Raw genomic sequence first — 26,478 nt, forward strand, 5'->3', positions numbered from 1 at the left:
CTGGAGACTGCATTCAGAGAAAAAACTAAAATAATCAGAATGCAGAATGGATTCTAGGAAAAGACACAGTATCAACAAAATATGAAGCAAATAATCTACCAAAGTTCACTTGGCTCATGAATTCTTGAGAAATTTCCAAGTGTCATCCAAGGTCTACATAAGTCCTTTATTCACTGACCTCTGCTACTCAGAAGCACACAGATTATAATTTCCTGTAGGATTATGACAGCAGCATCGTAACAGAATGGAACTGCCCACGTGGGCAAGAGGCGTGTGAACGTCCACCTGAGTTTGCACTGAACTAGTCCCCAACCATGACAGACAAGAAATGAATGAACAACTCCCTCATCCTTTTGGCCAGCTTTCTCTTCAGTAATTTAAACTCTACAAAACAAGTGGACGCCAAAGAACTATTCAGCTCCAGGTCTACAGAAAACAGTTCTATGCCAATGACTTGCCATGTCTGTTGAAGCAATAGATTTCAACAAAATATCCAGTGTCTTTCAGTGGCAAGGTCTAATACTAAGAGCACCCTATCCAATTAACAGCTTGTACTAAATACTTTTCCTGAAAGCACCTTCTCACTTATACAGAAAAAACATTACACTAAGATAACTTTGCTACCCTTGCACATATGTGCATGTGATTCAGGAATTTTTAGAATTAAGCCTCTCTCTGCTATTTTGCTTAGCTTATCTTCCGTATTCAACAAGGGAACAGGGAGCCTACAAGTTTATTTCCTTCAGACTGTCATAAAAAAATGACAAAGTAACATTGCAGAAGTAAACTAATTTGACAACACACAATGTTTTGCAATAGCAATGAAAACCATTGTCTAACAACACAGTAAAAATAAAACTTCTTTTTGTTTGCACTCTCTCAGTGTTTTTCTTAAATTTTGAAGTCAAAGCAAAAGAGAACACCAGATACATTAGGCACTTTAGCAGGGATCTGACCCAGAGTTTACTCTCTACTACAGAGGCAGAAGTCCATACTCTATATTTACATATCAAGTAGCTATACTTTCTCTGCCTCTTCAGAGCATGGAGACATTGTTTTTCCCTAGGACAAACAGAAACAAGGAAAAATTTAGGATGCAGCTAACTTCAAAAGTGTTTTCAGATAAAACTGTAACACTGACGTTGCAGCACAATTCACTGAGTTTAAGAATGCCTTGAACAACTACTTGTCCTGACTTAACCTGTTCTCCTCTTGTATCCTAAAATGCCTATGATGCTTCAAAATACCAGAAAAAACAGAAGAGATGAACATTCCCTCAGTCTAATTACTGGTCCCTCTTAACAGTGCTGCAGAGCAGCTGCTTTTCTAGCCTTATGATTAGATTTTGTCCAATTTGGGTACACAAGCTTTCTGTCAAGATGTGCTTAAAAAGTTTCCCAGTCTTTGCAAGTTTAAGCTATCTGGGAGCACCCAAAAAGATCGTTTGGCAATGCAGTCCTGAGATGTCACAAGAAGAGAACAGCAGCTTATCTGGCAAGTCAAACCTCCAAACCAGAGCCCAAGTCTATTATCCATATGCTGAGTTTGAGAACATCAGCACGAAGTGAAGCACTCTTCTAAACCCTATGCAGCACATACAACACCCAAGGCAATTTACTTTATTCCTGCTCATGTCTTTAATTAATCCTACAAGACTGATTTATATTCCACAGAATTTTTTTATATTTCCCCCAAAAAACCCCGAGTAAATACCAACTTACCAGGATTCTTTTACGATCCTTTTCTGATAAAAATTTCACTGGTGGGTACTTCTGGGTGAAGCTACAGAACATTTCAAAACAAAGAAGAAAAACTACGTAAGTTTCAGCTTTGTTTCTTCTTTCATGTATCCGTCTTTGCAATATCAAAAACTACTTTGACAACCTCCCATTCTAAAAGTTCTGCCAAGGGTACCACCTTTAGTCCTATTTTCTGAAGAAGGATCTGGGCCAACATGAGAAAATGCCTATGCTTTGTAAAAGCACTGTGAGAAATATCAAAATTATCTCTAAAAGGTGCTTTTAAAATTTCTGCTTAACTGATTTTATAGAATTAATCACTTCTATCTCTTGAGAGCTGAAGTGGTGCCAAGCATGACATCACAAGAGAATAAAACAATAAAACACAAGCCGCAATCGGACTTTTTTTAAAACTTTAAAAAACAAGCAACCTTTTTAAAAGTTCTGGAAAAGAAAACAAGTTGTGTTGACTTAGCACACTGACTTCAAACACTTCTCCTTGAAGTTTCAATGTGAGGCTTACAACACAAAGTTTTAATTCTCCTTAAAGTTTCACAGTAATCAATGTAAAGTTTACTATCAGAATGTCAAAAACACTCTAAGATACTTCAGATTCTTACCAGAGACCTATACAGTATAAAAACAGATTAATCTAATTTTCTTCTCAGAAATAGACTGCCATTGTTCTGATGATCTTCAAGCTACTTTCACTTCAATTTTTTTGCACCTTCTTCTTTACAGGAACTTAATCAAAACTAAAACATCCTAAAATAAAGTTATGTGACATATGAATCTTAGGTATTCTCTCAAGCTTTTGATGCTTGGAATCTTATATCATTTAACGAACATGGAATTATATCATTTCTTTCTCCCCCCACTGGCAGGCATTACATAGACAGCAATGAACTCTTCCGAATTCTATTTTACTTCGGTAATGAGCACCGTAGTCTTCACAGTATTTTAATAGCTCAGGTTTTTCTTAACTAAGTATCAGTGTGACACTGGACAGAAATCAAACTATGGTTACTCTTCTCCTCCAGTAAGTCCATATGCTAGGGATGCAACTGGACGTAGCATGCAGGAGCATGCATATATGCCAAGAGTTCACACTGAACTACGTTTCCATCTACTCGCAGATAGACTCTGACTGAACTGACCCTACACCTCTGATCTTGAAGCGCTTCCTCTGCTTGTAACCTGCAGTACTGGCTCAACAGGAATTCTTTGGAGGCAAAGCACAGATGCTTCTGTACTTGTGTCAACTTTTTGTCCCAGAGTGAAAGCCGTTTTCAGTTTCCTGGATAGGGGAAATACAGCAGCAGAATCTTCCAATGTTACCCATACAGGAAGACTGAAATAAGCTACCTGCACTTGCCTTATTATCACTACATGGGTCACTAAAAGTAACCCTATTTCTTTGATTAAGCTGAAGCAATGAGAAACAGCAGTGCATATGTATAATTCAGACATGTAAAGCACAGCCTTGCTGTGAGAGAAAGGCAAATCCACTAATCACAAGAGGTTTTCTGGAGTTTAAACAGAAGTGCCAAATAACTTGATGCAAGGTAGAAGTCAGTCCCCTCCACTTTTAAGACCACTATTTTAAGGTCACATTAACCCAGCACAAAGTCATACAGCTGCCAAAGGGACCTCCCAACCATTTTTGCTCTTTGCATTATACCAGCACTAGCTTAGAGGCAGTGCACGGGAGTCTGGAATTGATCCAGACGAATGTTCATCTTTTGGCAGCAACGTTCAGTTTATCTTGACCTAATGCTTGCTTTGATGACTACACTGCAATGCTTTTGCTGTGCAAATTATTAATAAAAGCTTTCCAACTTTAGCTTCATTTAAACAATCTCATCATGAGACTAGCATTAAGGAATTCTTGTCTTTCCTGCTTCCCAAAAGCATGACAATGGCTTGCTTTCAGGTTTTATCAGCTTATGAGGTAAAAAAACCACTGACACTAGCCAGTAAGCTTTGCAAGCAGGATCAGCCTTCAGACATCTGACAGTGATTAGTTACTTACTGTCACTTTACACAGACATAAAATTCAAAAATTATTTGCAACAACCCACATGCATTTGAACCAGAAGAGGTAAATGGCTACACTATTCAAAAAAACCCAACAACAACAGAGGCACGTATTTTGATATGGGCCATAAGAGCCCATAAGCCCACATTTTATGAAAGTAGAATTCCCAGACTGGCTCACAAGGAGTTAAAGAAATATTTTCCTTCTCCTTATTATTAGACATTTGAAACAAGACTCATCAATACACTGTAAACACTACTCAAAAAGAAAAGAGCATTTAGATGGCTCCTGGGAGAAGTTTTAACCTAATGGTTCCACCCAACAACTCATTGCTCATTTGGAAAAAATAAACAATTATTAAAAAGAGAGAGAATCATGATAACTCCCACAAAGGTCCTCTGTGAATGGCAGAAGAAAATACCTAAGTTGCCAACAACTGAAGCTGAAGATACACTGGGCTATCAATGAAGATTAAATAAGTCAGCTGAACAGAGGCAGTACATCAAAAATTTCATTTTAATATAAAATCTTTACAATGTAATTTGACCATTATAGTTGGTACGGTAGTATCACATGATGCAGCCTACAGTTCGTTTCATGTTGTCAATACACAGTCTAGCTTGATCCACGAAGGTCACATTCACATTAAGAGATGAGCAATTGGATCAGTATTCTCACTGAAATAAATTGCATGTGGCAGTTCACTGAACCTTTCAAATCAATTGTAAAAAACCCCAGAACTGACAACTTTTTTAAAAAAAAAAATCTCCCCTCCCCTCCCCCCCTTTTTTTGTTTTACAGCACAGGAGGGGTGGGAGGAGGAGGGGCAACTGCTCACTGGCAAGACAAAATTCAAAACACCAAAACACTGCAGGTGTTGAGCATACCTCTCACCAAGAGCAATGGGATTCTGCTCTCTTCTCCAGAGAAATAGCACACAACTACCAGTATGCCACACGTAACCATCCAGGCTTACTGGTACTGCTTGGGTAAGCCCAGACTTGGCCCTTTGTAATGCAGCATTCTCACCTAGCTGTTTGCTTGGGACATCAACAGTGCCACCTCTGAAACTGTATCGTCAAAAGCAGCAGTGTCCTTGTCAGAGCTGACAATACCCACCCCTACTCCAGACTTTAGTTTGTGATGAAAAGTGTCTGCTCATGAGGACACTCGGAAGAAGTGACCTGGCAAAAGGCAACCATGCTTGGGAGCAAGGGAGTTATTTGCAAAGAGAGATGAAATGCCCAGCTTCCCCATCCAGCCTAACATCAACACTTAAGTGGTTCTGCCAACATGAAAGTGAGGAAACTATGTTGCAGGGTAGACACAAGCAGCCAGGGACAAATGGATCAGGCTTGGATTTTATCTCTTTCTTTTTAAAGAACTATGTCAATTTCAGGTGCTTGAGGAACTACAGCATGTTTACTATCTGCAGCTCATCAAAAAGCTTGTCTGCTTTTCCTCAATTGCATCATCCAGTTTAATCCAAGATAACACATTCCCTTACCAATCTTGAGAGGAGTGAGCCTGTTGGGCTCATCCAAACCATGTGCACAGACCAAGGTTCAGAAGCAAATCACTGTACGCTAGCTGGACCATGGTAACTGATGACAACCGTGGGAAATACGTGGTAAAGCGTATTTTCAGTCTCAAAGTTGAAATGAGTATGTTTTAGCACACACCTGGGCTGGTTACTATACCATAGTAATCTGTTTACCAGCTGGACTCCAATGAGCAAATTCCTCCATTGCTCCATAAGATTTGAACTTTACAAAATTCCAGCACTCTCAGTTTACTTTAGTGGGATTAAATAACATGAATACCTTAAGCATTAATGTCTTCAAGCATTCAAGGCCCCATCCTCACTTAGATACAATAAAAATCCAAAGGTACTGAGGCCAAACATTTCTCTCAAGCCTACGACTACAGAATTGACTGCTACAGAACAGAAACTGTCCATTTTAACTGCTTTCCAGATTTAGGTAAAGACTTACCTTTTTTCTAGATCTTTGATTTTCTCCCTTAGAGGTGCAACAGCCTAAAATGAAGGAATGGTATTTAATCTTTGAATAGAACAAGATTCACATCACAAAACATGCATACAGGAAGTTACTTCAAAGCAAAAATCATGGCAGCCTCCTATGAAGACTTCACTGAAGACACTCCAAGAACCCTGCATCTTAAAGCAAGCTTTATTGTCAAAAAAGCCTTGAACACTTTTCAGCACAAATCAGATCACCTAGTATAGAGAAATCCCTTAGCTTATCACTGAAAATAAAACATCAAGGCTATAAGTACCACAGCCTTGTTGAGAAGAACATCCCATGTTATGACTCCTATTTGATAAATCGAAGTAACAAACAAGTGACTTGTCTGAGGTTGTCAAAGGCAATAACAGCACAACAGGACAGTCAGTAAAGCCTCAACTATTTAAATGGACAGCAGATGCACATACTTAAGAGTACACAGACACAGCAACAGAAGCATTAGCTCCAGTGCCAAGGCTATAATTCTCTCAGAACATGATATGCGAATGTAAAGAAACATCAAGTTTAAAAATCTAAGATACATTTCACATCATGATCTGAGGGTATATTTAGGCTTTTAAAAAAATATTAGAAGGAAATCTGTTTAAAAAATACAGCTCACCTACCAAGACTTCTGTTTGCATTTTCACTACTTTGAAACAAGAGAATCACTTAAGTCTGCATCAGTTTCAGGTTCTTTATCACAAGACCCAAATATCTAGCAGTCCAGCCAAATTTCAACAAGTCCCTGAACTCCTGTTTTTAAGTTTAACAAAAGCTTGTCACAAAATTTACCATCTAAGGCCATATATAAGTTGAAAGCTATCAGAGGGTTATCACTTGAAATGGTACTATATAGCAACACAACACCAGCCACCATTAATTTGTTTTGTACAAATACTGCTGATTACAGCTAGAAAATTTGGGAACTTCATTGACTGAAATAAGCTGCATAGTCATGTTAAAAGGAAATACAGTATTGTCATTTATATTCATTAAATATCTAGCTCTGTGGAGCAGCAAATAGTTCTTGAAGCAGTTTTACTTATTCTGATAGGTCAAGATACTGTACTAGTAATGCTTTAGAAACAAGATCCAGAAATGCTCAACTTCTCAGTCCTTACGCTAACTCTGACCTACTCATTGAATTTCAAGTGTTTGACCATTCTTAAACAACTGGGATTTTCAGAATGCTTGTCGCAATATCTACCAGAATTGAAAAAAAAGAAAAAAAAAGAAAAAAAAGAGGAATGCAAGACACTAAGAACACAATCTTCCCACTGATTTTAAGCAATTTCAGGGGGCTTCTCGCTGTGTCCAGAGGAAAAACTGCTAAGTAAACCTGTTGGAATACAAGACACTAGGCAGACAGACTACACTAGTACAGTCACAGACACCTACACAAGGAGTAGATGGTATTGACCTCAAAGACTCTTGTATTTATTAAATTCTTTATTTTATTGTTATTAGATTGGAAGTCTAAAAACATCCTGAGAAAGGTCTGTTGCACACACTCTTAACATTTCACAAAAAACTGAGGTTGAAATGGAAATTCAGAGGTATTGGTACAGAAGTTCAGAAGCACTGGTGTGTTCAAAACCCATGTCCACTCCAGAAATTGCTAGGACTTGTGCTTAAAGCACTAGTACTGCACACCATCCCAAATGATGAACACAGCTACCACTGCTCATTAATTAAGAGCAAAACAAAGCATTTTGGGGAAGTTTCAAATTTCTTATAAAACACTTACATATATGTAACATTTTATAAAGGTGATACAGGAAAAGAATGTGTATATCCTTCATTCGGCAACAAAAATGCAGTTCTCAGGAGGACCCTACCACAGTCTCTGCAGCAAATAAGCCAGTAGAGCTATTACTTTCAAGAAAGGTTTAAAGGAAATAAAGTAAAAAGATGAGTTGCCGATCTATGTTAGAAACTCCTATATTAGATCCTATGTTAGAAACACTATAGTGAAGAACAGTTCAAAAACTTGTGTACAGACACAAATACAATGCTTTGAATAGTTTTAGTGGAATGGAAAATAATGAGATAGAACTAAATACACCCTTTCAGTATGAAATGAGTGAAATGCGAGTCCTCAAAACGTAACAGACTACAACTATTAGCAAACCAACCTCCTCTATTTTACTTTCCACCTTCTGATCCCCATTTTCTTGAAGAGACCTGTTGGCAAGAAGAGAAAAAACATAATCTATACCTAAACAACAGTTGCTCCACAGAACCTGCATCATGCGTTTCTTGTTAAAACACTATCTTCAAAGCACCCCAAGCTAGTATTATTTCAAAAACATACTCAGAGCATATGAAAGTGGACGGTCCCATTCCCACGGAAATCAGCTAGCCCTCGTCACTAACTTTGGCAGAAACTGAACCAAGCCCACAGGAAAGATTAACAACAATAAAAATGACATTAATTTTACAGAGAAAATTAACTTCATTGTAGAAAAGTGTCTAATCACTACACTGTAGCTGTAGTATCAATCAAAAAGAGAGGACTAATGTATCTAGTTTTGACTTTGAACTTCTCCAAACCCAAGGGAAAAAAACCTCTTCTACTGAAAGTTGTCTTAAGCGACCACATAATGGGCAATATTGACTTCTGACACAAATGCTACTCTTGTGAAATGAAGCCAAGAATTAAGGACGTCAAGGTAACTTGTGAAAACAGAGTACTGTCTAAGAAGCTGGTGTCTTGCACAAATCTGTGTAGTCTTATTTAGCATCTAATTGTGTAAAGTACCTTGATCAGTTGTGTTCATTCCTTGAGTAAACTTCTACAAGCACAGAATACATATACAATTTTCCTTAGATTCGTAATTCTTTTTTTCAATTAAACCTTCTGAAAGGGGAATTATTTATCTTTCAGTAATAATTTTTTGCATACTAGAGGATTCATGGGTATACAACATAAAATAGAGTTATTTCAAATAAAACAGAGCTCCTTTACTTGAGACCTGAAGTCATTACACCCAGGGAAACAGAAGATCCTTTCTTAAGCAGGTATACATATGCCACACAGTTAGAAGTTAGAGCAATGATTCCTTTCATATCCCTCTGTATAATTCTTACTAAAAAGTCAGTTCAAAGAAGCAGAATCAAAAATATTATTGATCAGATTAGCTTTTGTTGTATCAGTAAAGAGTGCAATAAGTTCCTACACTAAGACACACTGACCCTGAACCACCTTTTCAGAACTAATTGTAATTTACTGTAATAGTGGCAAATAAAATCCCTTTGGTTAATACAGCACAAAACAATAGTAAGTAATTCCTGTGAATTCTTCAGATGATTTCCCAAATAACAGAAATTGTAAAAAAGCTCTGCAAACGATCTGTGGAATACATAGCCTTTCCCCTCTGCTAAATGAGCAAAGAAAATTTGGAAAACCCCTCAGAATATTAAAAAGTCCCCTCAAAAATGGTTCCTACTATTGTTTATTCACAAATCCTGGAACCTAAGGACTGGCACTCTGCAGTTTAGCTTTTAATGAGCTCTTCCTCCTAACAAAGACAATCTTATTGGCTGAGGACTAACATCAGACATTCAGAAATAAAGCCTTCCCCTATAGCTCTGTAAGAGACACCTCAAATAAGAAGTCAGATGCAGCTAATAGTAGAAGTTGCAAGGACACCTTATCAAGGAATGAACACACTGGATCCCCATGTCCACCTGCCCTCCTCAAACCCCTCTCTGAGGTTCTTGACTTCCTTCAGAAATGCTCAGCTGCCATAGTTTGCTGGTCACGATAACGTGGTAATCTAAATGATATCTCCATCTGGAAGCCACGCTGCTCAGCAGCTGTTTGCCTAACAGCTGAACACTTTGTGGCAAGGGTGGGAAACTCCAAGAGGAGTAAAATGGACAGCTTGGGACAGGAACAAATCCCAGGATAAGCTGCCCTGGATGAATCAGAGCCCAGAAGAAATTGAGCATTTCTCTTACTTTGCTTCAAACTTTCTTTACACTGTGCTGCTAAGATTGGCAACAGACTATCAAACTCCTTTACCAGCAAAACTACATGGTGAAATATTTTGTCCTCTATGCAAAAAGACTTAGTTGTAAGGAACAGACTGTCTCCATATTCTCTTCACTTTCTTTTTCAGCCTCATCTTCCTGGTGCATTTTCCCAAAGGACAAACACTCACATGCAAGCAGAGGTGCTTTAAAAATCCACATTTTGCATGCGCGTGCTATGCCTTCCTATTTCTAAGGGCAAAAATTCTAGCAGACAGTGCAGGATTTATTTTGCTTTTCAGCAGTTAAAAAACATCAAATTCCCTCCCTGTTAATTGTGGAGGAGCAAAAAACCTCAAAACCACATTTCTAATTCTAGGTATAGAAACTTACTTATGGCAAATAGTGGAGAATCTGCTGCTCTTCAATGTTTATGCCTGTATTGTCACTCAGTCAGATCTGTACTGAGGAAAAGTAGAATCCAATCTTATGTGCCCAGCTATGCTAACCAATTTCCCCAAAATCCAAAATAGTGAGATGCATTTGTGTAAAAAAAGGAAGATGCTGAAGTGTAAGATCCTGGGTGAGATTTGCAGTAGACATGCAACCCTTTTTGAGACTGAACACTTTATATTTAAAAAATGACATCAGCTGCTTAGCAACCATCCAAACAACAGTGTGAGCAGTTACTGTTCTGTCTGCTCCCTACCTGATATACAGTGATATGTGCTGATGTGAAAAGGTAAGCTAATTTTACTTCAGATAAGAATATTCAATAAAAAAATTAGATACATTACCTCATATGGACAAAGTTTCCCCATACAGCTAGAAAATAAGAAGAGAGAGAACATTACAGTCTCATGTATCAGTACATTAAGTAATTTTCCTACAATCACCAGAAGGAATTTAAAACAATGTTAAATAGCTTAATCACAAATTGCCTAAAGTTTCACACATGATATATACACACACACCCAAGTGACTAGAACACTGTTTAAGAGTATGGCAGGAATTCTGATAAAATTACACCAGACTATAAAAAAAATTAGGAAAATACAGTAATTAAATAAAAAAGGACCAGACTTACTGCAGTGCACACCAGTAAATGAGCAGATACACTTATTATCCCCACACTACATTACATAAACAAACTGTACAAGGATTCTGTGAACTACCATTTGTCACTGCACACAGATTAAACAAACCACAACTCTGGACTTAGTAGGGATATTGGAAAAAATGGCAAGAGCAAGACAGGAGTCCTGCAGACCTGAGCCACACAAACTGGGAACTGCAGACTGACATGAGTAAAAAGACTGGCCACCAACAGGTGATAGCTGAACCATTCCAAAGAGATGCCACAAGAGACCTGCATTAAAGGTAGCAAGTACTTGTGCACATATGCGTTCTCTCTCTAAACACACATATATTGTGATGCAGACACAACATACACCTAAGCAATATAACCAAATGCCTCACTAAGCAAACAAAGCTCATTATTACACTTTGTATGGATAAAAGTTTTACGGAAGACAAACTGCAGTACAAAACAGCACAGTGAACATGTATCAGCTGTGTTCACAAAAAGATTCAGCTGCCCAATTTATTTCCTACTAGAAAAAAAAATATCTGAAACTGTTCAGGGTTTAAGTGATTTCACAAAAACTATCAGAACACGGATTTTCCTTTTAACTTTCAACTAGAACACAGAATGTAGTTTGAAGTGAAAAACCAAGGAGCCGTAAACCAGGCTACACACAGAGCTAACAACTTCAGGCTGTCAAGAGAAACGAGGTTAATACGGAACAGTTACATAAGGGACTCTGCAATAAGCAACACAGGAAATATATCCCCAGTATCTCCAGAAAATCATTCTGCAATTGCTCTTTACCAGACAAGGCTCAACCTAAGGATCCAACTCCTACCGGATCTTAAGGAGTAGCACCCTATATGCAATATTAACATACACACAGAAAGCTTCTGAAGTGTCCTGAGCTTTTGTAAGCTGCGTTTCAGGTCTCAAGTAGCAGCTAACGAAGTATTTTGCTTACATTCAGGCTTTGCACATACATTTTCATGATTATTACTTACTGATCTCAAGCAGACAATGTGGTGTTACAGAAACAAGAAAAAAAAAAAAAAAATGTGGCTACAGGCACATTCCAGGCAAGAGAAGAAAGGAAGCATACTCAATAAAGAGGCGTAGGGAGGATGTGAGTGAGGATACAGTAACGCTGTCGCTGCTAGGATGGCAAAGCTACTGCACTTTTTTTAACTACTGAGTGCTGATCAGTAATTCAAAGAGTAAGTCAAATTAATCCACGACAGACTACCAGGCAAACTGTAGGAGGGCACTGTGATAGCTGTGGTGTATCATAAAACCTCTGTTGTCTTCTGGGGAAAAAGATATAGGAAGCTTTATATTAGAACAGAATATCAATAAAATCCAACTGAATTAAAAAAACCACTGTGGATTTTATGTTAATTAGATACAGTAAATTCTCTGGGGGAAAAAAGGATACAGTGTTGAGCACGAAGTGAAATTCAAGTTATTTACCCTCTGGCTAGGATTTTAGAATTATTTATGATAACATTAATGGAAAAACACTTTTTTTTTTTTAGTGAATGATGACCAACTGGCAACTACAGGTACAGAATTCTCAAGTTACATATTACTCTGCTATACTTAAAATCAGTTATTTTTCTGGGCTACAGAAACCTATACAAATAACGTAATGTATTGTTTACACAGTGGCAGGAAACATCTGGGCTTAGTTCGTGAAGCATGAATCCCTTTAAAAAAAAAAAAAGAGTTGCCAGCTGCACCACAAATACCACCCTGCCAGTTCTGTTGCAAAGACAGTGTAGCTACATTGCATACAAGAAACTTCCTAAAGTTTCCTAAAGTCTTCCTAAAGAAAACACGTTAATTGTGTGTCTTCAGCGTCCACAGCAGGGAAGGGGAGCTCAGAAAGCCATTTGTGTATTTCCAGAAACACTATGCTTGATATCCCAGTTCTGTAGGAATAAATGACCTTCCATTAAACTTTTAGGAAATGTATTTTTGTACATTGAAGGGAAAAAAAAAAAAAAAAGAAAGAAACTGCAAAACTAACCACGTAGGAAATACCACACAGAGGGATCTGAAGAACCCTAAAGTCAGTCTTGCATGGAGGGAGGTGCCACAGAAACGTGCTTGAGCATACTGCCCTTACAAAGGATTCTGAATGCACAATTCTAAGGAGGATCTCTTTGGCTACTGTGTGTTCATATACAGCTTACGTTCAAGGCTGAAGGGATCAGAGGTAAGGTTTTGCACTACAACGGAATTAAGGCTTTGTTGGTTTTTTTTCCTAAATTAATATCACAACTGTTTATATAACGGACTTACACAGCTGCAGAACCAGCAGTATAACTATGGCTTACAGAGGACTTCCTTGACTTGTTGCAACCTTGTCCTAAAGGTTATGTCAAGATGAGTTTGACATTCAGGCAAGAATGTGGAAACATATTAAGGCAAGTGAGTCCAAATACACATGCAGAATGATGCAGATATACAAGCTTAAATCCAAGATGAAAACTCTCATGGGCACCATAAAACCCCTTGACAGGCCCACCAAGTTCAAGCACCAAAAGCTGCAGATAGTAGATGGTTAAAAAAAACCTTCTATACCAGCAAGAAGGCAGGTAAGAATCAGGCACTACATGCAAATCCAGTTTTCAAAAGTATCAGGCTCCTAACAGACCCAACCTGAGCAAATGCACCTCACTGTAAAAGCCAATCTTAAAAATATACAATTAAAAAAAATGCCAACTCTAAAGCCAAATCTCTTAAGCCAAGAGGTATTCATCCAGGATAACAGTCCTATGCCAGTTCTCAAACCTTAGAGATTCAACACCCTCACACCCCACAGCCACACACAGTAAATACTCTATGAAAAACTTCTATTCATCAAACCAGAGCGCATTCATGGCCAGAAAGTCTACCTGCCAGCTACTGAAACTCTATCCAAGGGAAGAATTCATGATTAATTGGATTAGACAGACAGGAGCATGACTTGTAACCAAACAGTTAAGACACTCACCTACAAGAGAAAAGAAACAGAGATTCTGCTTATTTTCTCAAAGACTATTTGTAAACCTCACCTACAGACTGATTAAAGTGATAATAAATTGCCATTAGGAAGAGATCAGAACATCTGGATTGTTCCGAGATGCATGAAAACCTGGATTAATGGCCTGTAAGTGTAAGGTATAGTCCCATTTTTACTTTTATCTGTTCTGGGATGTTTTCCCCTCTCTGCATCCCTTCCATAAAATAATGACAGCAGTAATTTTTATTGCAGTGTTTTTGCAAGGATTAATTGCAAGTGCCGTGAAGATTAAAAATACATTAGAGGCATTAATCACTCCCACAGCCATTGCACTTTAAAGCGACAGCTTCCAGCAAAGAGGAATGACATGACTTAGATGAAGCAATAAAGAGCTGTACTTCTAGAAAAGAGAAGATCTGTTTCTTAAAGCCTTAATCACAGTATTGTTCACTCAGGGTTTTCAGAAAACCCCAATCCTCTTTGTTTGGTTTGTTTTTTAACCCTCCGGCCTCTAAGAGATAAAGCTGTAACCATTTGGCAAGCACAGCGTTACAGTAAAATTGTTGTGGATTTCCAACACTTCTCAAAACTGCCTTAAACAAAAGCCAGTCAGTCACAGATGAATACAGAATGGTTTTCTTTCTACTGAATACACTTATATTCCTGGAAATTTAAGGGTTTGATTATTCTTTCTAGAGAAGACCCTTTCTGAAATTGTGGCAGATGCAGCGTAGTACAATGACCAGGCTACTTTGAGCAAAGGAATATTCCAAGAGCTATCCTTTGGGTACAAACCAGCTCTGCTTACATGCAGTAAAAAAAAACAAACACAAAATCCGTTAAGTCACACTTGAAAAAGTACAGCAGAATTTGCAAGCAATTTGCTGTTGAGCATGCACTATTAAATGGACATTTCCCTATCTACTGTAGTCATACTTCTAGCTCTGACCAGCTGTACTTCAACAGCAAGCAAGAGTTATTCTTCCAGATCCTCAGAATATAGGAACAGAATGTACATTTCCACCTGAATATCCTTTGAGTTTGTCATCTCCAATAATTCGTAGGTTTCTGTAAAACACAGATTACTACTCTGAGAACCTTGCATGCCTTAATTAACCCCCATCCACAACAGGCTAGGAAACCAGAAAAATAACAGACAATCTGAACATGGGGAAAAAACAGAATCTCAAAGAAGTCTGCGCCTTCACCCCAGGATGATCCCTCCTCTCCAGGTCTCTCTAAATAACATCAAAATCAAGTCATTTACCATTACTGCCTTGTGATAGTCATTACTCATAATCCAAAATTATTAGTGACAATATTATTTTATCATCACATGCATTTTAAAATGGATGTTTTAAAAAGCAAGACCATCATACGTATAGAGATCCAACTGTACAAAAAACAGATGTAATCTCTTTCAAAACCATTTTCTTTCCCAATGGCTTTGTTTGCATTTTCAAGACACTCAATTAAAGAAACTTTTACACAAACTTTTGTCTGACTGAGCTGAAAACACAGGACTTTTCCCCTTTACTGCCCTCCTTATAACCTCTGCTCCTCAGAATAAGAGTACAAGATGATGTTCATCTCAAACAGATCTCACCATAAACAGACATGAGCATGCAGGAACAACATGAACTAATATACGGTTGTAACTTGAATATCTACAGCAAAATCGTTAAGGTCTGAATGTCCAGAGTTAATTGCTTCAGCCAAACTTCCTATTTCAGAGACATGCAATGTCATTCAAAAGAGTTTTTTTCCCCTTAAATATGACCTCCATAGTCACTCAGCAGCTTCAGTCTACCACCAGAAATAAGTTTTTTGTCTCTAGAGGAAAAGTTTACAAAAAGGATTAAGTAGGCAAAAGGAGCTCCTAAAATGCTTATTTTTACAGATGCATTAAAGTCTTACTTTAATTCTTTTGCAGATCTCAATTAGATATATAATAATGTAAAGAAAACTATAATTTACTTCAGGAAACTTATTTCCCACACAATGTCCTTGTCACTAAATTGGAGAGATACGAGTTTGATGGATGGACTACTCAGTGGATAAGGAACTGGCTGGGTGGCCATATCCAAAGAATTGTGGTCAATGGCTCAATGTCCAAAGGGAGATCAGTAAAAAGTGGTCTCTCAGGGGTCTGTACTAGGACCTGTACTGCTCAGTATCTTTATTAATGACACACAGTGTGATTGAGCGCACCCTCAGCAAGTTTGCAGATGATACTGAGCTGAGCAGTGCCACTGACGGCAGGGATGCCACCCAGAGGGACCCTGACAGCTTACAGAGCAGGCAAATATGAACTTCATGAAGTTCAACAAGGCCAAGTGCAAGATCCTGCACCTGGGTCAGGCAATCACCACTATCAATACAGACTGGGTTACCAATGGATTGAGAGCAGCCCTGAGGAGGACTTGGGGGTACTGGTGCAGGAAAAGTTGGATGTGAGCCAGCACTGGGCAAAAAGCCCAGAAAGCCAACCGTATCCTGGGCTGCATCAAAAGAAATGTGGGCAGCAGGTCAAGGGAGGTGATTCCACCCGTCTACTGTGCTCTCATGAGACCCCACCTGCAGTACTCTATTCAGCTCTGTGGCCCCCAGCATAAGAAGGATCAGCTTGCTGGAGCGGGTCCAGAGGAGAGCCACAAAAATTATCAGAGGGCTGGAGCACCTCTCCTACGAAGACAGGCTTAGAGAGTTGGGGTTGCTCAGTCTGAAGAAAAGGCTCCAGGGAGACCTTACTGTGGCCTTTCAGTACTTAAAGGGGGCATGTAAGAATGATGAAGATAAAATTTTTACTACATCCTGTAGTGGCAGGAAAAGGGGGAATGGTTTTAACCTGAAAGAGAGTAGGTTTAAATAAGATACAAGGAAGCAATTATTTATTATGAGCGGTGAAACACTGGAACAGGTTGCCCAGAGAAGTGAGTTCCCCATCCCTGGAAGCATTCAAGGTCAGGTTGGATAGGGCTCTGAGCAACCTGATCTTGTGAAAGATGTTTGGGCCCATGGCAAGGGGACTGCTCTAAATGACTTTTAAAGGTCCCTTCCAACACAAACCACAAACCATTCTTTGATTTTGCCAATGCATTTCAAACTGCATTTCACAGTCTAGATTCCATAATAATAAAAAACCCTCAATTGTATCCTATCTGTAATTCCAGTTTGTTAATTTGCTTTAGAAAATCATTATACTGATGAGAGTATGTTGCAAAATTAGTGGAGATAACATACAATTACTTATCATAACTTTGTGTTACAGAACGTCACCTTCCGTACAATAATTTGAACATTAAAAAAATTCGAAAAAAATATCTACTTCTCTGGTATGTTGATATGGATTTCTATATGGCAAGTAGTTCTTTCTGTTGTATCTCCTAAACTGACTTCTTGTTCAACAGTAGAGTTCCTGCCCCAAATAAAAGACAGCAGATAACAACTGTAGCTTTTCCCACGTGGGAAGTACCCTAGATACCAGGATACAGGGTTTTCTGAAGTGGAAGATGCTCTCTCTTCAACTTGGGTAACATGACTACTCTATGTCAATCCCTCAGCTAGTCATCACCCAGCAAAACAAAAGCAATATAGTCACCAAGACCTTTTCTGTATCTCCTCTTAAAGAACACATACTGAAACTTTGGCAAACAAATACACTTCTACAGCTATGAGATATCACATTATGCCATTTTTATTTCTTTACAGGGGTTAACAAAGCTTCGTACTGGATGGGAAGCTAACCATGAATCCTTATTTTAACAGTTCAGTTAGCATCATCACTTCGTGACTGAATTCTGTTCTTCGTTTCCCTGATGGCAAATTCTTTCCAACTCTTCTGTTAAGTCTTTTTTCCAGTTCTATGTTCAGTGTTTCTACTCCTTCCTGTCTCATACCTTTAGCATATAATTCTTTACCACGACTCACCCACTTTTGTCTACGCTTTGTATTTTGACAGAAGTGAAGGTAACACACTCAAACTGTCAGTTATTACAAACAGAAAAAAAAATCCAGAATTTACAACAAAAAATAAGAACACACATAACTCATCACAGTTATGGAGTTCCAAAGAGGAACTTTCAATTTTCCTGACCACCTATATTTGAGTATGCTTGGACATCATAAAATGTTCTAGCTTTGAATTTACTGTCTTGAAACAACAAAGGGGTTTGCAAATACATTGACTGCCTACAAAAGGTTTGAATTCCCAAGGGAGACAACAGAAGGACTTTGAGCTATACCTAACTGGAGTACTAAGTACTAATAACTACATTAGTACTGGAGTACTAATAACTGCATTCTGAATTGGATTAAAATTATTTTGGCAATGTGAAAGCTAAGCAATCTAAACTGCTAACATCTCTGTGTCCCCTTTTCACTTAGTCATAGAGAAAGAACTGAAAACCCTAAGTGTCTTTTCTTAAACAGCAGCAGATGATGGAAAATACTCTATGGAATTACCTCTATCTCCACATAAATCTGATCTACATAATTCAAAAATGTACAAAAATTGTTAGAAAAGCATTTTCTCCCCTTGCTTTAATGCAACATGACAGGTTAAAGAAACCAGCAGAAACCTTCTAAGCCAACAGACCTGTATATGCTGCTGTTAGGGCCACACACCTCCCTGTTTCAAGTGAAGGAAAAAAGAAACCAGCAGAACTATTACCTCAACAACTAGAATACATCGTATGCAGTTTTAAAAATCATGACTTCTCCAATCTAGATGGCAGTGCTGTTTTTTCAAATTACTTAAAAAAAAAGGGGGGGGGGGGGGGGGGGGCGTTTGCACAGGGGAGCACCTGCACAGGGGCATTGTCATCTTTAATTTAGCTCTTGACCTTCCCTTTGTTTCCCAGACATGGCTAGCAAAATAGTGGGACATTTTTCAAGAAACTCAGGGAGGCACAGAATATTCCACACTCCCAAGACAACGATGATACAGCAGCATGCACGTCAAACCCCAGAAACTGAGCAGTCAACCAAGGTAACATGACTCAAATCAGGGTCAATTACTTTCAGCATTTTAAGTTTGTTTACTGCCAAGATTGTTTGCAGCAGACTCGCAGCATGCTCCAATGGTCAGCACTGTAACTGAAACAAACTCACTTCTCCCAGTTGCCTTTTACAAACCTCTTCAGATGGTGCAGCAACCCCCACCTCTCCCTCCCTAGCGTCCACAAATGAGAAGTTGAAAACTACCAGTTTCAACTAAACTCTGCTTTGGTCAAACAACCTTACATAAAAGAAACAATCAATATAAATGATAAGGAAACATCTCCTCTTTGCAAAAAAACAGAGGAAATAAGATGAAAGTTCAAAGAGCGTTTGCCCTTGAGTGGAATAATGACAGGACCACCTCCTGTGGCCCATGCCACAGAACAGGTAAATACTAAGGTAAAATATTAAAAGCCAAATACTAAACACAAAAATCAAATGGAGATAAACTGGGAACAGTAAGGGTGAATTTCTCTAGGACGCCAAAAAATTGGTTTAAAACATCATGGCTAGCAAAGCAGCGTTGGGAGTCCATCTATTCCCGATACACTCAACTGAAGCATGAACCAATTTTCATAAGCTACACAGCCATGGCTAGTTGGAAGCCTGGTGAGCAGGGAACTGGAAGCTGTTGAAGACAGTAAACGTATTTGCATAAAGCCACAGATGAAAGGCAGCTCTGCAGGACATGAAGCTAGCAAACAAATGTTTTTGGTTCTTTTCATGAAGAATCCATGGCATGCTGACACAAAAAGCAGGCGAGCCTGATGGCACATCAGACCATTTCTAACTCTTCCATGGTCAGTCAATCCTGTTGTCTAGTTGTAAAACAGCTGGGGAACGAAGATTTGTGGTATTCTCCACAGCAGTGCTGAACAATTTTCAGAGAACTAGCCTGAAGCAATAGGAGACACCACAAACTCACAGCTACTTTTCTATTATGAAAAGTGAAAGTAAAAGCTTACAGAACGCAACAGTAAGAGAATTTAACCTTTGTTTTGAACACCTGCAAGACAAGTAACATACAAGGGGCTGGTAAGATTCAAACCAAAAAGCATAGTCACACCTTGATATTTTGAGAAAAAGTGTATGACATTCTTCCTAGCTGATGTAAATCTGACAAAAATACAGCTAACCTTGTAAAACAAAGGATAACAAACTATGGAAACTAACAATGCTGGGAGAAGACAAGCCACTATACTGCAGGATGTACTTCTCTCCCATCATTTTGACATTTTAAGTTGTTTCAGTAGCTCTGCTGTAAATTATCGTATAAAGGTAACGAGAGCTTAAGCTTCGATCTCATGACAGCACCTTAGTGATCCCTCTTTTTTCCCCCTTGGAAAAGGAACGAGGGAACTGACATACTTCCTGAGAACTATGTGAGCTACAAATGAGCAGAGAACTGTTCTACCTCACCAGAAATAGAGCTCTCAACTTTATTTTCATGAAGAACGTGCAACTTCCTTGTTACAAAAATACAGCAGCAGATTATTTACATTAGCATCAAGTTTAAAGCAAACCATGCAGATTGATGAGCTCTAGTCTTCAAATCATGGCTACAAGATTTTACAGGGTATTTCCAACAACTTAAATAAGGTTCTGTTTCTACAAAGACCTCACTGAAGGATTCCATATAAAGCTGAATAAACATTTAAAACTTCAGAGGGAGTAAGTTTAAGGTGTCTAATGTATCAACATACCAAGCCGCGAACAGGTGGGCTCTTTAAAAAGAAAACTCTCGGCTTGCATGTAAGTTATTCATACTGCGGTGACACTGCATTTATATTTTTTTAACAGCATCTATTTCATTGCTTGCTGTCTTATGATCTGTCTACGTTTCTCATTATAGACAACAAAAATCAATTAAACCCACTTCACTTTTGTTTATAATCACCTCATGCTCTTAAGCTGTCATTTCACAACAGCTTCAAGATGATGCAAGTGCAGACCATGACTGAAAAGATTTGTTTCAGTTCACCCACACATGCTCCCTTGCTTCTTTGCTTAGTGCTTGCACTCCTGTACTATCTTGCTGTGTATTAAATCAGAGAAAAGTTGTAGCAGATTTTGTCCCTTTAAAAGGGCAATGAAAATTCAACCTTCCCACTATATGTAGTGCAGTACAGCCACGCAATGTCCACAGAAGGAGACAGCACTGCAAGTGAATCAACTAAGCCAATTCTGAAAATTTTTTTTAAAAAATACATTGAGTAGCATTTATCAGACCATAGTGTGATTCAGACAGCTCACTAGCTGCACTATCTCCAGATCTGTCACTTGGGCAATGGGGAACAAAACCATCCCTTTCACCTACAGCCTACAGATAAGTAGTTTAACTGTTCACTTCAGTTTTTCCAGGGAACTGTTGCTTAAGTTACTGCAGCTTTTAACTGCCTGCTGCATAGAAATGTTCCTTTTGGGTTCTATTTTTATATACACAAACTATGCATAGCACACTGTTTAAAGTGAAAATTTTTTTATTTTTTTTTATTTAAAAGAAATTAGATTTACAGGAATGAGACATCAAATATTAATTAATTCAAACCCCGAAGTAAAGTAAGGATCCTTCTTATGCTAAGTGCCACTAGGGAAACCAGTGAAGTCCATAAAAAGGTGTTCTAGGTATCTTTAACACAATCCTGGCTGTGCACCTCATATCACAGCGGTACTTTGACTAAAGTCAAAAAGACTCTTCAGGTGAGACACTAACTGCAGACCTGCAAATGATGGCAATGCTGCCAACAGCACTCCCAGCTGCCTGTTTCAACACTGCAATGCCTCCTCAGCTGGGCCAAAACAGCTGTCTGAATTAACACCCGTACTGCCAAATGGTTATAACCTGAAAAGATCATCATCATCCAGACCAGTTCCTTTACCTGGTGTATACCACAGAAATTTCAGCTCTTGTACATGGTGGATGCTGGCAGGAAATGGGAGATGGGGAGCAGGGATGTCTAAACCAGCTGAGCCATCCAACACCTTGTGCTGTGAAACTACCAAGAAAGCCACTCAATCAATGCCTCTTAAGAGTGAGATGGCAGAGAGCCTTCCAACCCACTGTAATAAGCTTTTCCTCTAGTTTGCAAACTCTCACAGAGAAGTTCATCAGGCACATTTGTAACAAATTTGCATTCAAAAGCAGAAGCTTTTTTATGAAATAAGACACTTTTCAAAAAGATACTCTCTAAACAGTCTCTCTGAGTTTCACATACAAACTGACAAAATGGCACTGTCAAAAATGTCCTATCTCCTAGTTCATAAAAAAATAATGTACTTGCCAAGAATTTCATTCCCTGTAACACAGCATGCTCCAAATCTGACTCCCCATGTACAAATGTTGAATGCCAATTCAAGGAAAGGAGGTGCACAGCCTGAAAACACTTAGTCATTTGGAGAGTACTTAAGAAAGAAGGAATGTAAGAAGTGCCAGCACATACACCTACGCCAGCAGCTCAGTTTTCTCAGATTCTATGCTATTTTAGTCTGGCATTATCTAACTGCAACCAGAGCACAGTGATGATTCAGTAATACTGCAAGTACGCTTTTAGGATAGGGGATTGGGATCACAATCACTTTCATAGAAAAGAAAACAAAAAACAGTCTCGCTAGAATCTATTAGATCAGTGGTCTGCTAGCATATCATATTATATTGAAGACACCAGAGACATAATTAACAATTCCACTATTTTTGACCACTAGTCAAAAGATTGAAAAGGACAGCAACCTGACATGTTAGACATGCAAAAAAATTACTCCCATCAGACACCAACCTATTCCTTTTTCAAGCTACTTTTTGCCACACTGATCTGCAGTCCCTGTCCTGCCCCATTTTCTCTGAATCCAAAAGAACAACCAGAAACAAGCGGTGAGAAGACTTCTAAGACTTACAGCCCAGCCAGCAAAAACCATATGGCAGTTCTTCCCTTCCTTAAGACTAGCTTTTACTCACAAAGCTAGAAAGCAAACACCAGCTACTGTCCATAGAATCTAAAGTCCCAATGACCATGTCAATTGCCACTCAACTCCAGTGTTTTCACAGCAGCCTATTGATTTTGTTTTCAAAACTAAGTATCTTTTTTGACGAAAGATCAAGCCTTTTCAAAATAAGAACAGACATTAAGCTGTCCCTGCTTCAGTATGTTGGGACCTGAAGTCACTTGGATAAACAAACTGTCCTAAGAGCCAGAGCTGGCACACAACTTCAACAATAACAGCAGTAATGAGGTCCTGCAAAATACAGTAACATATGGTAGTAAAGGGAATTCTTATGTCATGGTTCTGGGGTAGGAAACACCACCCCTTCTGCCAAATTACTTGAGCTGTAGCTTTCCACCCTCCCAACCACAAAGGGAGAATACAAATCCGATGCTCCCACCCATCCCCGAAGCTAGCTCACCTATATGTGTTTTGAAGCACCAAGAGAATCACTGGTCCCTAGCTAAGCTGACACGGCATCAAAGATCCTTCCTCATGATATGCCATCTACATAAAGTCTCCCTAAGCCTAAAACCAAAACAGGTGGACATAAAGTAAAGTGAATACAAAAAATGCAACAGAAAAATCTGGACGAGAAAGGGCAGAGCGCTGACAGGACAGCGTTATAAAACTGAAGCCATAAACATCCCTGTCAGTGGTTATTCTAAGATTTTCCCAAACACCTCTCTGCCTCTCTTCAGGCTCTTAAGACTCCAGCTACGTGCTGAGCTAATAAACAAACAATCCAACATTTATTTAACCCTGAAGGCCGTCGGAGGATTTTACAGAAACCAGACACGACGCCCGCCCTGGAAAACTTCCCCACAGGCTCGCCTCATGCAGCCCCCAGGTTAAGATCAAGGCGGACAAAGAGCGGTCTGAGGCGGCTGCGGAAACACTCACTCCTTGAGCCACGTCTCCCTCTCACGGCTCCCCCTCGGCCTCCCTGCCCAGGCGGCCCACCCCACCCCACCGCCCAGGCAGCACGCCCGCCCGCCGGCTCCGCTTCACGCCCGGGGCTCGGCCCGAAGGCCGGCCGCCTGCCGCACGGCGCCGCCGGGCCCCGAGACACGCTTCCCGCGGGGCACCGAGGGGAAGCGCGGCCGCCTGCCCCCGGAGGAAGCCGCCCGCGGCGGGCGCCCCCAAGGCCGCCGAGGGGACATGGGGTGTCCCCCCCGCAAGCTCTCGGGGCGGGGCAAGGGGAAGATGCCCCACGGGCACCCCCGGCACGGCCCGCCCGGTCCCAGCGGCGGCCCCGCGGGCCCCTCCGCCACGGCCTACCCGGCTGCCCGCCGGACTTGGGAAAGTTTCAGCAGGGAGGGGAGAGGGAGGAAGCCCCCAGCCCCGCTGCCCAGAGACGCGGGGGAGACTCCTTCCCCGCCGCGGCAGGAGCAGCAACCGGGCAGCGCAACGGGGCGCGGGAGGAACTGCTGCCGCCGCCGCCACCGCCAGCTCCTCCTCCTCCTTCCTGCCGGCGGCGGAGGGCACGGGGGACCGGGGGCGCGCGGGCAACGAACGGCCGGACCGGAGCCGCCCCCACCCCCGCTCACTCACAGGCGACATAGGCGACGAAGGCGAGCCCCATGAGCAGCTTCATCCTCCTCCGGTTGATGGCGGTCAACAGGCGCAGCAGCGGCCCCTTGCTCACCATGCCCAGCGGCAGCGGCACGCAGCGCCGGGCGCCTGCACGGCCGGCCACGCCACCGGGCTCGCGCGCGCGCGGCCACCCACCGCTCGGCTGCGCTCGGCTCCCCCCCCGGGCACCGCCCGCGCAGGCGCAGCAGCGCCGCCCGCCCGCTCGCTCCCCGCCCCCGCTGTGGATGCGGGTGGCGGCCGAACGGCGGCCGGAGCGGTGGCGGCGCAGCGTGGCGCATGCGCGGGGCGGCCCGCGCCCTTCCCGCCGCCGGGGCGGGGGGGCTGCAGTGAGGTGAGGCCAGACCAGGCGCGGCCGTGGTGCCGCGGGGTCCGTCCGTCCGTCCTTCCTCGCTAACGAACGCCGGGCTCTTGGCTAGAGTCGCCCGCCTCCCACACAGCGTGCCAGAGGAAAAGGGAGGGCGGGCCCGGGCCCATGCCTCGCCATGCCCCTAGCCCAGCCTTTCAGGTTGCGTCAGCATTGGTAGTCTTGGTCACCTGTCGCCTCCCGCCGTGGTGGGCCTTGGTGACCTGCCGGACGGACACGGGCACAGCATTGACAAAAAGTGTGTCACGCCATCTTCTTTAGTGCCCGGTATTTTGCAAGTACCGTTTGCCCCATCCCAAATGAGCTTTCCATATCTGCACACATTATCTTTGCTATGGCAAATGATAAATCTGTGATTTTTTTTTTCCCCCAAAGTACTAGTTGATGAATTTGCCTGTGTTTAGGATAATGAGATTGCAGTTACCTTAAAATGTTCTACATTTCTACTGCAGCTTCCATCTGAGGTCCTTGTGGCCTGCTGGAAACTGCAGGTTTGTATTTGCCTGGAATGGTAGGCACCTTCCTCACATGTCAAAACATGTTCCCCTTCAAGTAAAATGCACCCATTTAATCTGAAGAGAAATCTTCATTCACAACCCAACCTTCCCCTTTGGTATGGCCTTCACACAGTTTCTGAGAGAGATTCTTTCTCACACTCGTCTCCCACAGGAGAAATCTGCAAGAACAAGTGTTATCGAATTAAATGACTAGATTTGATCATTTAGTTTTCTTATAGAAATACAGCTTGTTTATATCAAAGAAACTATGACCTCAGTCCAAGAGACCCACAGTTAGCCAGAGTTAACGCTTCCTTATTGTGAGGAAGTGGTCAGTCAAATGGGTGAGTTTTGGAGGGCTAAGTGCAGTAAAATGCTGTTTGGAGTGATTAAGAATATCCTCCTCCAGCCCAGAAAGTCAAAGTGACTTTAGTCAGGAAACCTTGACAATTGAAATTTCCTCACTCCTAACCCTGTCCTTTGATTATAAAGCCACTCCTTTCCTCTTGACTTTTGTTTCCTTTGATTTGTATTTTATATACTTTTACTTGCCTGTTAATTCCACTGCTTCTAGCTCTGTGGAGAAAAGGGAATGAAAATATCACCATTTAAAACACAATCTAGCATCATATTCATCTGCGTAGTAATCACTCAGGTAGTAAGGGTTTTATACCGGGAGTAAATTTGGCCATCAAAAAGCTACAGCTGAACAGTACTACATGAAAGCTAGAGAATTTTACAGGAGTATTATTCCCTCCCTGCACCTCAAACTGCTATTGTTTCCAGTCAGAATTTTCCATAATGGTGTCTGCGTGCACAATACCAATTCCACAAGCCATTAGCAGTAGGCAAGACACTTTTAATAGTTGCCCTGCCCTAAGCTAGGCTGCACAATCCATGATTTGATCAAGCTGCCTACATTAAGCACCTTGCTTGGCACCATGCTCAGTGTTCAGACAAATTTGGCTGCAGAAACATGTTGAGACAGGCTGCAATCTGCAAAGATGGGAAAAGGAGAGCAAAGGAGCAGGATACTTTATGGAGCTTCATGGTGGAGGAGACTGGAACCATGTGGTAAGCAGCCTGACCGTGCTTTCTACAAGGCCAGCTCTTTGTCACGCATGACACCAGGGCCAGCTCTGTCCACGCTGTTCTCCAAGTTAGCC

General features: G+C 40.9%; 1 protein-coding gene across 2 annotated transcripts in view; it reads right to left on the reverse strand.

Moving 5' to 3' along the window:
• UXS1 (UDP-glucuronate decarboxylase 1) overlaps positions 1-24,627 on the reverse strand; it is a 63,628-nt gene extending 39,001 nt beyond the window's left edge. Inside the window, exons 1-5 of one of the 2 annotated variants that reach the window (XM_055802227.1) lie at positions 24,410-24,627; positions 10,580-10,607; positions 7,943-7,991; positions 5,772-5,815; positions 1,722-1,782 (exon numbers count right to left, since the gene is read on the reverse strand). In XM_055802227.1, the coding sequence (XP_055658202.1) occupies positions 1,722-1,782; positions 5,772-5,815; positions 7,943-7,991; positions 10,580-10,607; positions 24,410-24,506 (279 nt within the window). In that variant the 5' untranslated portion in view covers positions 24,507-24,627. Of the gene's footprint in view, positions 1-1,721; positions 1,783-5,771; positions 5,816-7,942; positions 7,992-10,579; positions 10,608-24,409 lie in introns of those variants that run through there. The other variant, XM_013302026.3, reaches the window with a different exon arrangement.
• Positions 24,628-26,478: the final 1,851 nt, after the last annotated feature.

This window comes from Falco peregrinus, chromosome 4, assembly GCF_023634155.1.
Source record: "Falco peregrinus isolate bFalPer1 chromosome 4, bFalPer1.pri, whole genome shotgun sequence".
NCBI lineage: Eukaryota > Metazoa > Chordata > Aves > Falconiformes > Falconidae > Falco > Falco peregrinus.